General features: G+C 36.4%; 1 protein-coding gene across 2 annotated transcripts in view; it reads right to left on the bottom strand.

Moving 5' to 3' along the window:
• CLCA4 (chloride channel accessory 4) overlaps positions 1 to 18,370 on the bottom strand; it is a 30,907-nt gene extending 12,537 nt beyond the window's left edge. Inside the window, exons 1-7 of one of the 2 annotated variants that reach the window (XM_017499861.2) lie at positions 18,187 to 18,370; positions 8,368 to 8,508; positions 8,084 to 8,231; positions 4,634 to 4,742; positions 2,871 to 3,048; positions 2,297 to 2,515; positions 677 to 904 (exon numbers count right to left, since the gene is read on the bottom strand). In XM_017499861.2, coding sequence (XP_017355350.1) covers positions 677 to 904; positions 2,297 to 2,515; positions 2,871 to 3,048; positions 4,634 to 4,742; positions 8,084 to 8,231; positions 8,368 to 8,508; positions 18,187 to 18,345 — 1,182 coding nt within the window. In that variant the 5' untranslated portion in view covers positions 18,346 to 18,370. The remainder of the gene's footprint in view (positions 1 to 676; positions 905 to 2,296; positions 2,516 to 2,870; positions 3,049 to 4,633; positions 4,743 to 8,083; positions 8,232 to 8,367; positions 8,509 to 18,186) is intronic. The other variant, XM_037728298.1, reaches the window with a different exon arrangement.
• Between the last annotated feature and the right edge of the window lie 121 nt (positions 18,371 to 18,491).

Genomic DNA, 18,491 nt, shown 5'->3' with positions numbered 1-18,491 from the left:
TAGTAAATACTGTTCTAAGTATGTAAATGTATCATTTCACATAATCCTTGTAATTATTCTATGAGGTAGGCATTCCTATTTCTTATATTGTATAGATGAGGCATTGAGAGTCCAAAGAGACTGAAATGTTAGCTTAAGATTACACAGTAAGTAGCACATCCAGTATTCTGATGTCAAAGTTTATGCTCTAATTCATGTCTTACCCTAAATATGACTCACAGTCTTGCTACATCTGCTTTAAGAGGTCCAATAAATAATTAGCCCTCACTGAATGTTACAGAAGCTCAAATGAGAATTAACTTAAAGTGGAATACTATGTCATCTGTGTCACTGCCACAAAATTGATGGCTTTTGCATCTAAGCACACTTATTTAACTAACATTTATCAAGCACTGACTACTGCATGGTAACAAGACAGCAAAGTCCCTGACTTCCTTGGGCTTGGAAGTGAGTGGCAAATTTATAGTCGGTTATTCACCCATGGGTTGTTCATTGATTCATTGATCCATAAAAACATCAAGAGAATTTTTTTTCTGTATGCTTAGTCCTGTGCTTCTCAGGATTACTTATGTTAAAATTAGGCAGCAAGCATGTGCAGCAGCACTTAACGAGAAAATCTCCTTCTTAACGTGAAAAAGAAACAAAAAACAAAATATATTTGCAGTACGATGTTCACCTGAAATGCGGATTTAATTCCAGAGCAGATGGAAGTTCCTCCCTGAGCATATGTAGGTAACTTTTCCAAGAGTGTATTTCTTTCATTGCTGCTTATTATTTGGATTAGCTTATTTATAATAGTGGCAGTACTATCAAAGTGAACCATCCCCACCCAGGATCCATTTTCAACAGTCTGCAGCAGGAATTGTATTGCTGCTTGATTCATTCGATTCAGGCGGTTATAACCCTAGATCAAAAAGATGAGAAAAACAAACAAGTGATTTTTGACTGGAAAATAATAGAAGATCACATAAAACGAATGAACAGAATTTATTGATAAGATGTTCTATGAACAGTACTCAATGTTGTTAAAGAATTGATAAAATTTTAAAAAGGTGGTGTGTATTATTGGACACATTTTGCATAGTAAGGAGCACAGGCTTTTATTTATAGCTGATTCTTAACTGCTAAGTACCCAAGTTAGAGGTGGAAGCTAGGGTGGGGATTGAGTTGAAATTGGGGTGAGGATACAAATTTTAGAGACTCTCCAATTTCTCCTGGGAGCTTCTGTGCCTTTTGTCTTCAGATAAAACCATACTCCCAAGCCTATAAATCAAACCAGATGATTGTAAACTCCAACCAGAGACTGGAATCACTCCATCCACTGGAAAGTACACTGCTCAAAAGGTAAAACTTAACCCAAGCTTCGCTTTAAATTGAGAGAGGCCAAGCCCCTATCTTCCCACTTTCTCTTTCTGTTCCTAACCTCTCGCTGCCTGCTTTCCACCAATGGGTTTATTGGAATTGGCTCTTTGATAACCCTCAGGACCCAGCCCTCTTTCAAAGGTGATTGTCTAGGGTGTAAGCTTCTTCACGTGTTTGTCTTCTCCGGTCTTTATCACCATATTGATCTGTTACTCCTCACCAACTTATGCCTACATTTCCTTCTGAACTCCCTGAACCAAATGACAATGAAAATCTTCTATATCTTCATTTTAAATGCTCCCTCCACTACCTGCATTATAGTGACTTGATTCCTTCAGCTCTCTCATTCTCTACCCTTTTTAATACCTCCCCCCATTTGCTGAAGATCTTATTGCTGTTCTTCAGCATGCATTGTTCTGCCTTAAATGTGCCATTTTTCTGGTTTCTTATCACATTGCAGTCACTTGTTTGCCATCCATTCATTTCAACAATTATTTGTTGATCACCCATATGTGATTAAATTTATTCTAGGCAATGGGGATAAAAAGATGAATAAAATATGGTTCCAAGTCTTAGAAGATCTCCTAGGCTAGTGGAAGAGAAATGTGTAATATAAATATAATATACAGTAATAGAGGTATGTGCAGGGCATTGTTGGGAATCAGTAGAAGGACTTTAACCAGCCTAGAAGCCCAGTCCATTTTCTGGAGGAATCCAAGAAAGAAGTGACACTTGGATTAGGTCTTTTTAATTATATTGGCATCTTTCTTTTACTATGACATTTTCCTGCAATATCTTGAAGTCATGATCACAGGGAATGATGGTACTTTATGCCACCTTGCAAGCGAAAATAATCTAGGTGTGGATAGAGTTCAGTGTGTTCTCAGATCTTCAAATATCCCACATTAGAATATCTAGAAAAAAATGAACCTACCACCATGCTTCCAGACTTATCAAGAACTAAGCACACAATTCTCTGACTGATCTTCAGCAATGAGAAGACAGGTGGAGGAGGTGATGTCACCATGGGTGTGGTGTTTTTAAAGTCCTCAGAATTGCTGATCACCTCCCATGTACTTCTAAAATTGCACTTTATGTTTTGTAGGCTTGGAGCTTCTTGATTATGGTTTTTTTCATTACAGAATTCAACAACCTAAAAGGTTAATAAAATGAAAAAATAATTTAAATATACCATGCATTTGAAAATCAAACTACAAACCTGAAAAATTTGTAAATGTGTTCTGCAGATATATTGTTCATTGAATGAAATATGATTTGCTGAGCATCAATATTACAATAAGGCAGATTTACCATAATAAGAATACTGATAACTGTAATAATAGATAAACACTAGATAACACTAGTTCAGCACTTATTATGTGTTAGGCAATGTTCAAAGAACTCTATTTCAATATATGTAATCCTTAGGTCACCTGAACATTTACTTTAAAAACATGACAATATGTCATTTGATTATAAATTTTGGAAGCAATTGTCAGCATACTTACAGAATCAATACTTTGCATAAACATTATGGATGCTTTTTCTGTTTGCACTTTATCAGGAAAGAACTGACAATCTTTTTCATATAGTTTTGTTGTAGAATCAACTCTGCACGTTCTAGTAAGACAGCTGCCTCCTTGACACTTATAAACTCTATTTATACCAGAGATGCCTGTGGAACACCTGAAAATATATGACAGTTAATCTTTGAGGCAACTTAATCATTAATGCTAATAGAAATCCTAAGTGGTTCTATTCATTATGACCTTTATATCAAGATGTTTATTCTTCTGTGTGCACTTTCTATCCTGGCAGTAGAGTTTAAGGGTTCCAATCAAAGTAATTATCTATTTTTAAAGAAATTCTAGAGGGAAAATTTATGTGAGGCCTCCAGATAAACACAATGGTCGAGTTCTCCGCTGCTATTAAAGCTGCTGATCTCTTGCTTAGTCATCTCTCCTGCTGGTCTTTTGTTGGCAAATACACTGTAGGGTCCTGGATAAGAGACCTTGTGAGATCATTTACTCTGAGTACCACTTTAGTTTCAAGTTCTTTGTAGATTTCTTCCCAAAGAAGATAGTCCCAAAAGAATGGTACATGGCATAGACACAAGTGTTTTGATTATTCAAAGAGTATTTTTATCCAAAGTAAAATGTGATTGGAAGCGAAGATTAGGTGCTGCCAAGAAAGATGGTAGAATAAAATATGATGGAGACAGTTTAGACATATGTTTTGTGTATGAAATTGGCCAAAGGTAGCCACAATTGCAGCAAATATGCTGGGATGTGAACATATTTTGTCTTTTTAATAGATTTTTAGTTCAAATCCAGGAAATGGTGAATATTTTTTCTTCAGCTATTTAGGGAGTTTCATAAATATGTCCATGCTTCTATTGCCCCCAAACTAGGTGGACATCATGAAGCTATCTATGTGGAAAATCATGATCAATATTCTGCAGCAGCAGTTAGACATCTAAGGGGAATATGATATAAACAAGTGCAATAAATGCAATGTTCTCTAAAATATGTGCCTGAAAATTGGTGCAATGGGGCAGAGGAAGGACCTTGATTTAAATCATATACCTTTCAATTCACACATTAACGTCAAGTCTTCAGCCCCAGCAGGACATCTAACATTGATGAGACAATAGTACTAATTTTAATTTTGAACCAATTCTTCCCAACCATTTTGCTCTTTTGACCACATAATCAAAAGGAGAGTCTAATATTAACTATGATGCTAGATGGTATTATTAAATAACATTTATAATCTCCAAGAAGTTCCTGCTTGGCTCCTTGAAGCTGCTTGATTTCTAACTCAGTCCACATTTAGCACTACTTAACCATGTTTGTGCATTATTGTGTAATGTAAATAACTCCGATCTTATCCAAGCATATTGTGAATCCATTTACATTGTGCCCAACGTCAGTGCAAGTGAGTTCTGGAAGGTATGGTAGAGAGGTATAAAATAAGTTAAATTGCCAACCAAATGCTTGCCATTGAAATTATGTATGTTTTTTTTTTTCCTTTTTTCTTTTTGAGATGGAATCTTGCTCTCTGCGAGCCAAGGCGCCTTGCTTTGGAAGCTCAATTATGTATGTTTTAAATAGCAATCAACTATTTTAAGATACACTTTCTAAAAAAAAAGAAAGCATTATTTTGTATTATATATTGTCTGCCTTAAGACTCATTTTGGAAGAAATTAAAGTAAGGAAAATAAGAACAAATAAAAGCCTGAAGTCAGTTTAGAAAATTTAAATAGCCATGCCTTGTTGCTTCAATTTTTTTTGACTTAGCGCTGTAGAAAGGCTGATCTTCATTGTACTCATCAAACACTCCCCACCGGAGGTGAGCCCACTCATGGACAAACAGTCTGCCTGTGGGAAAGCATTTCAAATACATGATCATAATTCAAGCAACACATTTTATATCAAAATATTTTAAGAAGCTTCTCTTTCAGTTATAAACTATATTTAGATTTACATTTTCAACAACTACCAACATTTATATTTTGGTGTATCAAAAAGCCTATTATGTTAAATTACATTATATTATGCTATATTATGTAATATATTATCTTCTTATTCCACAACATGTTAAATCAATGAAACCATAAGGGAGTATATGCTATGAGCAGAGCATACTGGGATTTGTGTTTTGGCTCTTGAAGGTAAAAAGTCTTAGATAGTACAACAGTTTATGGCTCTCTGAATTATAACCAACGTAATTAGATACACAGTACATCTGTTGTACTAAAATACCATGGGGATGTGATTAGAAAAAAATGTCTAAAACTGCTCCCTATTATGATTTTAAAAAATGGGAAACACTGTTATGGGCCAAATACAATTTCGGGGATGTTAAAATGAAGGACTTCATTTATGGTACTTAGCACATGTAAGCATTAATTATATGAAACTATTATTAATAATTTTCTATATATTCAATGCAATACCAGGTATTAAGAAATATAAAGATGTATGAGATTTAGTTCTTCACTTCAGGAAATTTTGAGAGAGGGAGTTCAAATAAAATGATATTAAAAAATATTTTATTGCACTTTAGGTTCTGGGGTATGTGTGCAGATCATGCAGGATTGTTGCATAGGTACATACATGGCAATGTGGTTTGCTGCCTCCATCCCCCCATCACCTACCTCTGGCATTTCTCTGCATGTTATCCCTCCCCAAACTCCCTGTGCCCCCTGTCGCTCCCCAATCCCCCCCAACAGACCCCAGTGTGTGATGATGAAATGTTTTTTAAAAATAAGAATTTCACAATAAATGGAAGAATAAAAGTAAATCCACACCTTGAGATGCTGAAATAAGGAAAGTAGAATTTTCGTTTTAGCAATGTTGAGAAAAACTTGTTGGAGAAGGAGAGATTGGAAATAACATCTATTTTGCTACAGTATGTGTTTCTGTAGCTCAAATTACCTTATATAAATCTGAAAATAGGAGGAAAATACCATAGTATGAAGAAGTCATGTTTCTTTTTTAAGTCCTTGCTATTCAAACTGTGGTCCTGGACCACATCCGTCAGCATCACCTGGAAGCTTGTTAGAAATGCAGAATCTTCAGGCCACTCTTAACTTACTGAATCAGAAGCTGAATATTAACAAGGCCCCTAAGTTATTCTTCTACATATTGCACTTAAAAAACACTGGTTTCAGGTTTTCTAGGCAAATGGAACCAGGTTTGTGGGAACAGAATTAGAACTTTAGTAGGAAAGGAGAAAGCCCTCATATCAGCTACTGCAGTAGGAATTTGGTGAATGTTAAGAAAAATTTAAAACTCCCTATACCTGTCTCTCTTCTTAGAGAGTCCCCTCAGATTTGATTCCTTCTCAGGTTTCCCTGCCTCACATGACCACCTTAAAAGCGGCCCTTTTGACTTAGAATTCCATTCCCATCTACATCATCGTCTCATTTCAAGAGATTCCCGTTTCCATTTCTAATAACATTTCTGTCTTCCCCCTCCCCACACCACGTGTCTGTGTGTACTTTTAATATGTGCTGTGGCAGCCTCCAGCCATACTGCATTGCTTGCCTGAGTGATCTAAATGATCTATTGTGATTGTTGGTGTTGGTAACATGATTATTACAAAACTGCATAGATTTTCTGAACTCTCTTAGTAATCTTATTTATCCAAAAATTGTTTTTTAGGACACTGTTTGTAGACTGTGAGGCTTTTCTTTCACAAACACATATATCACATTATGCGTTTGTGAAAAAGAAGAAAGATCTGTCTAAGAAGAAGGGGTGGCCTGTCAGTAATAGAATAGGCTTGAGGTGTGGGATATGGGAAAAATCAAGAACTTATATGGGGATATGGATCTTATAAATTAGGGAAGCCTTTCTCTTCTAAGAAAGGTACAGGTAGAGAAGGTATAGGTAGTAATGAGTTTGGAAATAGGAAGAATATAGAGACCTCTGTTTTATCAATCAGGGAATTAATGATGAGATTGAGAAGAGTGGCTGGAGATCTTGAGAAAAATGGTAGAAGGTTTAGGTCAGCTGCTATAGGAATTGAGAAAGGGAGTTGAGAAGAGCTGAGTAAAAATATTGTAGAGTAGCTTTGAGCACTTCATTGAGCTTGAAAAATGTGTCTTTATATCATATCAATTGGTTTTATAATTTTCTCCAACATTCTTGAAAACATAACAGGAGCCAAAAATAAACTAGATGGATAATTCAGAAGATTTAGTAAACTGAATGAAACACAAGAATAAAAGTTGTAAGAAACTTGAACTATTTATATTTGTAGTTGAAATGACTGACTTTGCAGGACATGCCAGGTAGAAAGAAAGTATAACTAAAAGGGCACAAAGGATTAGAGGTGCCAAGGAAAATAAACATGATCAGGATAATGTATGGGAAAGAGGTAAGACTGGGATATAAGGAAATGATGGAGCTTTCAAGAGTGGAGAGGGGAACTGGTCCAGGTAATGAATAGGACCAGATTTAGCTGAATGTTTGGCAGAGACAAGAGACTTAATAAGTGTTCAATGAACAGAAATGGAAGAGAGTGATTCTGGGGTATAGGGATTCAGGAAGGTTCCCACTGAACAGTGACACATGTGTAGCGCCCTCTTTTAACAATAATTTGCATTTTTGTCTGTGAAAGGCACTTTAGTTTGTTTTGATAAAATTATTTTAACATTTAGATTGAACTAGATGACATTGCCATTTTTATAGGTCAAAATGATCAATTGCAGACAATGCCATCTGTTTCAATGAAATAGGCTGATGATATCAGCAACTGATAGCCTAAGTGTGTTTTCTTGACCAGCAACTGGCAACATGACTCATTCCAGCTTACTATACATCTGGCTTTTATGTAGCTTACCTCTGATTTGTTAATATCAAGCTATGGAGAACTGGAAATATTAAAATCTAAAAAGCATGCCTTAAAAAAACATTTATAATTGCTTTTCTCTGTTTATATTTTTGTAGACACTGTACTGAGTACATTTATCTGGATTCTCTAGTTTAATGTAAAAGAAATATTTTATAAGGTAGAAACTTTTCTCTTTGGCATTTTGTAGGGAATAAGTACAGAGGCAGTAGGTCACTTGTTTAAGGTCACACATAGCTAGTAAGTAGGGGAGCCAGGATATGATTCTAAGGACTTTGACCCAATGGCTTGCACACTTAACCTGCACAGAAAGTTGTATGCTGCAATTATTACAAAATTGTTTTTTAACCAAAATTTCTACCTGATGGTCCATATTCATTCTGTGTTTTTCCAAGTAGAAAGTCAGGGGTGAAATGAATATGTTCGCCTTTCTCTCCACATTCTGTGAACTGCTTGGTGTATGGTTCATCTCTACCTGGGAATGTAGGTGGTGCAACTATAACATCAGCCTGAGAATGTTGAAAAAGATTGTTAAACATCAGAAATAAAAAGATAATATTCGGTTAGAAAAACTCTTAAATAATTTGTGGCAAAACTGAGGAATATCAGAAAATATAATTTTTAAGAGAAGATTTTAACACTTACATGTTTATAGTTTTCATACTTTGGCCTTTTGTACTGAGGATTTTCCTTCCAATTCTCAGGGACTAATATAGTTACATTTTTGAAAAAGAATCTTTTTTCTGTGGCTTCAAACAGATAAGTAGAAGCTGTAGTCAACATATCCTGTCATTAAAGGCAAACATATGTGAGAATGACAAAGTTAGAGTGAACTAAATTAGCAGGGTTTTTTGACAGACATTTCCCAATTTAAGAGTGGACAGAAAAGTAACAGACTGATGAGCGGGGTCTCTACCTCATTATTCTAACTCTGCCACGTGTCAACCCTAAACCATCACTTAATCCTGCATGTTGAAAATCTCCTCAGTCATCTATAATCCTGCCTTAAAAGTCATGTAAATGACTCCAATACTAATGTTAGTATCTTCTGGATGACAGATCTTGGTTGATTTATGCAATGCTCCAAAGCTCAGTTTCTTCATCTCTTCAGTGAAGTATTACTATCAGTATGGTTTGCATAAAGATGGAATCAGTTATAAAGTACCCTACAAATAGACAGTCTTAAAACTGTTCATATCATTACTATTTATATGAAATCTTACTAGAAAACAGCCTTAGTTGATGGAGGTTGAGGAGGACACTCCATAGGAATGGATCATTGAAGAGGTTTCTCATTATTCCAACCCTAGGAGAAGGAACTGGGTTGGGAGCCTGTGTGGGTGGGAGGTGTGATGAAAAAAATCCCATAGTAGAAGCAAAACTTTGATCAAAGAACTATTGCTCTGCCACCAATCTGAAAATAATATCACCTTATATTCAGAACTATGAAGTGATTTACAAGGACAAATAAGAAAAATAGTCCCTCCCAGGAGAAAGCAAACTACTTGGAAAATATATTTCAGGATATCATCCATGAAAACTTCCCCAATCTTGTTAGAGATGCCATCAGTCAAATTCGGGAAATACAGAGAACTCCTGCAAGACTGTACACAAGAATATCATCCCAAAGACAAAAATCATCAGATTTTCCAAGGTTGAAATGAAAGAAAAAATGTTAAAGGCAGCTAGCGAGGAAAGGGCAGGTCACCTACAAATGTACAAATGGAACTCCATCAGGCTAACAGTGTACCTCTCAGCTGAAACCCTACAAGCCAGAAGAGACTGGGGGCTAACATGGTTTGGCTGTGTCCCTACCAAAATCTCATCTTGAATTGTAGTTCCCATAATCCCCACGTGTTGTGGAAGGGACCAGGTGGAGGTAATTGAATCATGGGAGTGGTTTTCCCCATCCTGTTCTTGTGATGTAAGTTCTCACGAGATCTGATGGTTTCATAAGGGGCTTCTTCCTTTGCTTGGCTTTCATACTTCTCCTTCTTGCTGCCATGTCAAGAAGGACATATTTGCTTTCCCTTCTGCCATGATTGTAAGTTTCCTGAGGCCTTCAGCCATGCTGAACTGTGAGTCAATGAAATCTTTCTCCTTTATAAATTACCCAGTCTCAGGCATGTCTTTATTAGCAGCATAAGAATGGACTAATACAGGGGTCTTTATTCAGCATTCTTAAAATAATCTTCAACCATGAATTTCATATCCAGCCAAACTAAGCTTCCTAAGTGAAGGAGAATTATGTTCATTTTCAGGTAAGCAAATGTCAAAGGAATTCATTACCACCGGACCTGCCTTATAATAGATCTTGTAAGGAGCACAAAGGAAACACTGCTACCAACTAATATTAAAACAGACTTAGACACACAGACCAGTGTCACTGTTAAGCAACCACTCAAACAAGTTAACATAATAACCAGCTAACAAAACAATGACAAGATCAAATCCACACATATTAATATTAACTTTCAATGTAGATGAGCTAAATGCCCACTTAAAAGGTAGAGTGGCAAGCTGAATAAAAAAGAAAGACTCAATGGTACACTGTCTTCAAGAGAACCATCTCACAATGGCATAATGACATTCATAGGCTCAAAACAAAAAGATGGAGAAACCTACCAAGCAAATGTAAAACAGAAAAAAGCAGGAGTTTTAATCCTAATTTCAGACAAAACTGACTTCAAACCAACAAAGATAAACACAGAAGGGCATTACATAATGGTAAAGGGTTCATTTCAACAAGAAAATCTAACTATTCTAAATATACATGGGTCCGACACAGGAACACCCAGATTCATAAAGCAAGTTCTTAGAGACATACAAAGAGACATAGACTCCCACTCATTAATAGTGGGAAACTTCCACATTCCATAGACAATATTAGATCATTGAGGCAGAAAATTAACAAAGATATTTAGGACCTGCTCACCATTGGACCAAATGGATCTGATAGATCTATACAGAACCCTCCATTCCAAAACAACAGAATATACATTCTTCTCATAACCACATGGCACATACTCTAAACTCAACCACATAATTGGACATAAGCAATCCTCAGCAAATGCAAATAAACAAAAGCATACCAAACACATTTGCAAACCACAGCACAATAAAAGTAGAAGAGTAAGAAAATCGCTAAAAACCATGCAATTACATGGAAATTAAATAACATGCTCCCGAATGACTTTTTTTTTTGATAAATAATGAAATTAAGGCAGAAATCAAGATTTTCTTTGAAACTAATAAGAACAAACATATGACATACTAAAATCTCTGGAACACAGCTAAGGCAGTTTTAAGAGGGAATTTATAGCATGAAATACATCAAAAAGTTAGAAAGATCTGAAATTAACAACCTAACATCGCAGCTGAAAGAATTTGAGAAGCAAGAACAAATCAACTCTAAAGCTAGCAGAAGACAATAAATAATCAAAATCAGAGCTGAACTGAAGGAAACAGACACAAAATCCATTCAAAAGATCAACAAATCCAGGATCTAATTTTTTGAAAAAATTTATAAGGTATATATGCTAATAAATGAGAAAAAAGAGAAGATCCAAATAAACACAATTAGAAATAATGAAGGGAATGTTACTTCTGACCCCTCAGAAATAAAAATAACTATCTGAAGCTACTATGAACACCTCTATGCACACAAACTAGAAAACCTAGAAGAGATGGAGAAATTCCTGGACACATACATCTCCCAAGACTGAACCATGAAGAAACAGATTTCCTGAACAAACCAAATAACAAGCTCCTAAACTGAATTAGTAATAAACAGCCAACAAACCAAACCAGCCAACCAACCAACCAAACAAAAAAAGCCCAGGATCTTATGGATTCACAACCAAATTCTACATGATGTACAAAGAAGAGCTGGTACCATTCCTACTAAAACTGTTCAAAAAATTTGAGGAGGGATCCTCCTCAACTCATTCTATGAGGCCAGTGTCATCCTGATATGAAAACCTGATAGAGACCCAACAAAAAATGAAAGCTTCAGGCCCATATCCTTTATGAATATTGATGCAAAAATTCTCAACAAAATACTGGCAAACTGAATCCAGCAGCACATCAAAAAGCTAATCCACCATGATTACTTAAGCATCATTGCCAGGATGCAAGATTGGTTCAACATCCACAAATCAATAAATGTGATTCATCACATAAACAGAAGTAAAGACAAAACCCACATGATTATCTCAGGAGATGGAGAAAAGGGTTTCAATAAAATTCAACACCACAATAAAGTAGGTATTGAAGGAACATACCTCAAAATAATGAGAGCCATCTATGACAAACTGACAACCAATATTATACCGAATGGGCAAAAGCAGGAAGCACTCTCTTTGAAAACTGGCACAAGACAAAGATGCTGTCTCTTACGACTCTTATTCAACTTAATACTGGAAGTCCTGGCCAGAGCAATTAGGCAAAAGAAATAAATAAAGGGCATCCAAATAGGAAGAGAGAGAGTTAAACTATTCCTGTTTGCATATGACATAATTCTGTACATAGAAAACCCCACAGTCGCAGCCCAAAAGCTCCCTCAGCTGATAAATAGCTTCAGCAAAGTTTCAGGGTACAAAATCAGTGTACAAAAATCACTAACCTTCCTATACACCAACAATAGCCAAGCCGAGAGCCAAATCAAAAAAGCAATCCCATTCGTGATTGCCACACAAAGAATAAAATATTTAGGAATACAGCTAACCAGGGAGGTGAAACATTCCTACAATGAGAATTACAAAACACTGCTCAAAGAAATTGTGTCAGACAAGACACAAACTAATGGAAAAACATCCCGTGCTCATGGATAGGAAGAATCAATGTCACTAAAATGGTCATACTGCCCAAAGCAATTTATAGATTCCATGTTATTCCTATCAAACTACTGACAACATTTTTCGCAGCACTAGAAAAAACTATTTTAAAATTCTTATGGAACCAAGAAGAGCCAAACAGCCAAGGCAATCCTAAGCAAAAAGAACAAAGCTGGAGGCATCGTGTTACCTAACTTCAAACTATACTACAGTGATGCAGTAACCCAAAGGGCATGGTACTGGCACGAAAACAGGCAAAGACCATCAAAACAGAATAGAGAGCCCAGAAATAAGGCTGCACATACACCACCATCTGATTTTTGACAAAGCTGACAAAAAACAAGCAATGGGGAAAAGATTCCCCACTAAATAAATGGTGCTGGGATAACTGACTAGTCATACACAGAAGATTGAAACTGGATCCCTTCCTTACACCATATATAAAAATCAACTCGATAGATTAAAGACTTAAATGTAAAACTGAACACTATAAAAACTCTAGAAGACAGCCTAGGCAAAACCATCCTAGACATAGGAACAGGCAAAGATTTTGTGACAAACATGCCTAAAACAATTGCAACAAAAGCATAAATTGGCAAGTGAAATATAATTAAGAGCTTCTGCACAGCAGAAGAAACTATCAACAGGTAAACAGACAGCGTGCAGAATGGAATAAAATATTTGCAAACAATGCATCTGACAAAGGCCTAATACTCAGCACTTAGAAGGAATGTAAACAAATTTACAAGAGAAAAACAACTGCATTAAAAAGTGGGCAAAGAACATGAACAGATGCTATTCAAAAGATGACAGACATGTGGCCAACAAGCGTATGAAAAAAAGCTCAATATCACTGATCATTAAAGAAATGCAAAAACAACAACAACAACAACAACCCCACAATGAGATGTCATCTCATACCAGTTAGAATGGCTATTATTAAAAAGTAAAAAAATTAACAGATGCTGGTGAGGTTGCAGAGAAAAGGAAACACTTACACATTGTTGGAGGACGTGTAAATTAGTTCAATCACTGTGGAAAACAGTATGGTGATTCCTCAAAGAGCTAAAAGCAGAACTCCATTCAACCCAGCAATCCCCGTATTGGGTGTATACTCAGAGGAATATAAATCATTCTACCATAAAGACACATGCACATGAATGTTTGTTGCAGCACTATTCACAATAGCAAAGACATAGAGTCAAACTAAATGCCCATCAATAACTGATTGGATTAAAAAGTGTGGTACAGGGCTGGACGTGGTGGCTCACAACTATAATCCCAGCACCTTGGGAAGCTGAGGTGGGCAGATCATTTGAGATCAGGAGTTTGAGACCAACGTGTGCAACTTGGTAAAACTCCATTTCTACTAAAATACAAAAATTAGCGGGACATTGTGGTGCATACCTGTAATCCTAGCTACTCAGGAGGCTGAGGCAGGAGGATTACTTGAACCCAGGAGGCAAATGTCACTGCTGCACTCCAATCTGAGTGACAGAGGAAGACTCTGTCTCAAAAAAATAAATTGTGGTATCTATACACCGTGGAATACTACACAGCCATAATAAAGAATAAGATCATGTCTTTTGCGGGAACATCAGTGAAACTGACGGCTATTATCCTTAGCAAGCTAACACAGGAATAGAAAACCAAATACTACATGCTCTCACTTATAAATGGGAAATAAATGATGAGAACTCATGAACACAAAGAAGAGAGCAACAGATACTGGGGTCTACTTGAGGATTGGGGGTTGAGGTTGGGAAGTAGGAGAGGAACAGAAAGATAACATTGGGTACTAAGCTTAATACCTGGGTGTTGAAATAATCTGTACAACAAACCCCCATGAGTTTACCTATGCAACAAACTTTCACATGTACCCCCAAACCTAAAATAAAAGCTGAGAAGAAAAGAAAAAAGAAGACACTATGTATGGGTCATACATAGACACACAAACTTTTTATGGGAAGTAAAACTATGGTTAGTTTCCTAAGCAGAGTTGATTGTTTTAAAAGGGTAAGGAAAGGGGACAAGTCATAAACATTTTTAAAGTTTTGAGTTTTTTTAAAAGCAAGTGTTGAAATAAAAACATAGTGAAAGAATCAAACAGTGATTAGCTAAAGTATGAATATTTGGTACACAAACTCATTTTCAATAAAAACTAAATTTTCTTAAACAGTAAAAAAAAAAAGTCCTTCCCTAGACCTTACTATCTTGTGAGGAAATATAAGGATAAAAGGCATTTTTTTTTTTTTTTGAGACAGAGTCTCTCTGTCACCCAGGCTGGAATGCAGTGATGTGATCTTGGCTCACTGCAACCTCTGTCTCCTGGGGTGAAGCAATTCTTATCTCTGACTGTATACTTAATATGATCTTGGAAAAATAATTTTTTGTTTTTGGACCCCCAGTATTTCACAGGATTTCTTGAAGATATTAAATGAGAAGACTTTGTGAAGGGTTGGGAGAATGTCAGGAAACATTGTGAAATCTGGAGACACCTATAAACAATTGAATTTCTGCTTGTGGTTATAGAAGACTATGTTAACAAAATTTTTGCCCATACAAGTAATTCTTTCAAATAGTGATTTCTGAGTAAAGAAAAGTTTGATACTGATTTACTGTCCTCTAGACACTAAAAACCTATCATTCAGAATCAGCTGCATTAACTGCTCTTTAAACATCTTTAGTAAAATGAATCTTTATCTTCTTCTGAAATATAAGAGGTACCTATAAGCAAATATCTCTGTGATGTAACAGAATTTGTAGGGAGTAAGTGACAAATGGCAGCCACAAAATCACTTGATTACAACTTAGGTCATCCCTATCGCCTTCTGTAGGGTAATTAAAACATGTGGAAGGATCCAACTGTGCGCAGCAGAAGACAATAGTGAAGAAATTAAACGTAAGAAATTAGTAGATGTTGATATCAGGGACAGGGAAAACTAATTTACAAGGCTGCACCACCAAACTCTGTATTAATAGAATGTTATAGTTGAAAGAAACAGAAATCAGTGTCCTTGGTTTAGTCCTAGAGCCTTTCTCTTCTCCATCTGCACTTACTTAGTTATCTACACCCAGATTTTCATCCTTCATCATGAATTCAGATTCCTACCTCCATCTACTTTGATGTTTCAGGAGTAACATAAAGTCAAAAAGCCCCAACCAACTCACTCTTGATTTTCCAAATGCCAAATTTTCTCTACTTAGTCTTCCCCTTCCCATTGATGATAATTTCATCCTTCCAAGAGTTCAAGCAAGACTCCTGAATCCTTCCTTGACTCTTAAATTTCCTTCCTACCCTCACCTATCCCCTACACATCTTAACCATCACATCACTTAGACAATCTTTACCACAACCTACCTGTTCCTAGTCACCATCACTGCCCACTTGCAAGAGTTTCCTACCTTGGGTCCTTCTACAGCAGTAAGCTGCCACGAAGTTTATAGAGGATGGGTGACAAGTGGAAATTCTTTACAGTTTTCAGTACTGCAGTCAGTAATCCCAGAACATGCATGAAAACACACCCTTCTCTGCTCAGAATCCTCCTATGGATTTTCATTACAGAGTAAAAGTCTTAAGTTTTTCCAGGGGTCTAGGCCCTGGCACCTCTCTAACATCGGCTCACCCTACGCTTCCGCTTCCTCCTGCTCATCGAGAGCTGTTTCTTCAGTCACATCAAACGAATTCTCACCTCCATGCTGTTTTTCTCACCTAGGTTTCAATGGGCTCTTCTTTCACTCATCTCAGGTCTGTGCTCAGATGACACATCATCAGTGAGGCCTTCCTTGACTGCCCTACGTGAAATAGCAACTCACATTCTCCCCCAACCCAGCCCTACCTTACACTCCATATCCCACTTCCTGATTTGTTTTACTCCACAGCAACCTGCTATTAACTGACCTGTGATCCATTTACTTATTAACTACATCTCTGCAAAGAATATACACTGCATGGTGCCAGGGGCTTTTAAAAAATTTAACTACTCTTTAGCATGTCATAAACATTCAATAAAGAATTATTTAAAGAGCAAATTAGTCAAACTGCTAATTTACAGATCAAGAAACTCAGCGTCAGGGGGCCCTGTGCCTTGTCTTCTGTCTTGTTGCAGGACAATGTAGAACGCCTGTAGAAGGCCATCTAAAACCTCCATCTCCCTCTGCCCATTACCATACTGTCCTCACTGCGCCATGCTGCTTTTAGCTTCCTGAAGCACTAAGCAGTTTCCATAATAATTATTAACTATTAACTTTGTTTTCTTCTCCATAATTCAAACAGAAGACATTCCAATTTTTTTCCCCCCGAGACGGAGTCTTGCTCTGTCGCCCAGACTGGAGTGCAATGGCATGATCTTGGCTCACTGCAACCTCCGCCTCACAGGTTCTAGCAACTCTCCTGCCTCAGCCTCCCGAATAGCTGGGATTACAGGTGTGTGCCACAATGCCTAGCTAATTTTTTGTATTTTTAGTAGAGACTGGGGTTTCACCATGTTGGTTAGGCTGGTCTCAAATTCCTGACCTCATGATCTGCCTGCCTCGGCCTCCCAAAGTGTTGGGATTATAGGCGTAAGCCACCATGCTTGGCTGACATCCTAATTCTTGGGGAAAATAGTTGCAAACTATTTATCCAATAATGGATTAGCATCTAGAATACGCATTTCTCAAGGGAAGACATACATATGTCCAACAAGTACATGAAAAAAATACTCAACATCAGGAATCATCAGGGAAATGCAAATCAAAACCTGAATGGGATATCATCTCAGCCCAATTGGAATGGTTATTCCAAAAAAGACAAAAAAAAATGCTGGCAAGGATGTGAGAAAAGAGACCTATTATATATTATTAATATAGACGTTATGGAAAACAGTATGGAGGTTCTTCAAAAAACTAAAAATAGAATGACCACGTGATTCAGCAATTCCACTAGTGGGTATATATCCAAGGGAAAAGACATCAGTATATGGAAGAGATGTCTGCACTCCCATGTTTATTGTAGCACTATTCATGATGGCCAAGATATGCAATCAACCCAAGTGTCCATCAACAGATGAATGGTTAAAGTGTGGTATATAAACACAAATAAATACTATTTAGTCACTGAAAAAAAATGAAATTGCTTCATTTGTGGCAGCATGGATGAGCATGGAGGACATTATGTTAAGTGAAATAAGCCAGGCACAGAGAGATAAATATCAGATATTCTTACGTATATGTAGGAACTAAACCAGTGTATCTTACGGAGATAGAGAGTACAATGATACTTATCAGAGGCTACAAAGGATAGGGGAGAGAGGGGAAAGGAAGAGAAGTTGGTTAATGTGTATAAAAGTACAGTTATATGACAGAATAAGTTCTAGTATTTGATAGTACATTAGGAAAATTAAAGTTACTGATAATCTGTCATGTATTTCAAAATAGCTAGAAGAGAGTAATTATAATGTTCCCAACACAAAGCAAAGATAAATGTTTGCATTGATGAATATGCTAATTAATCTGATTTGATCTTTACAAATTGTATACATGTATAGAAATATTACTTCGTATGCCATAAATACGTGCAATTCTATGTAAATTAAAAATAATAGTAAAAAGCTAAAAATTAATGAAAGATATTCCATTTTGTTCTTACCTGTATTCGTTCAATTATTTTCTCATCTTCTGGCACACTAGGATCTATAACAATGATAATATCTTCAAAACCATTGTTATTCAGCCTAATGAAGGAACTATTTGACCTGTGCAGCAGGTATGGAACTAAGAGGAAAACAAAACCTCTTAATAGCCCCATTGTTCCTCTCTAGCTATTCCTGCCTTGTTCAAGAGGCTTTTCTTTTCTCTCTCTCTCTCTTTCTGTATATATATATATATATATATATATATATATATATATATATATATATTATTTATATTCCTAAAAGTTAATCAGTATTGGTT

This window comes from Cebus imitator, unplaced genomic scaffold (genome assembly GCF_001604975.1).
Source record: "Cebus imitator isolate Cc_AM_T3 unplaced genomic scaffold, Cebus_imitator-1.0 Scaffold261, whole genome shotgun sequence".
Taxonomy (NCBI): Eukaryota; Metazoa; Chordata; class Mammalia; order Primates; family Cebidae; genus Cebus; species Cebus imitator.
Note: the sequence above shows the minus strand (reverse complement) of the source record. Positions and strands in the feature narration are given on the sequence as shown.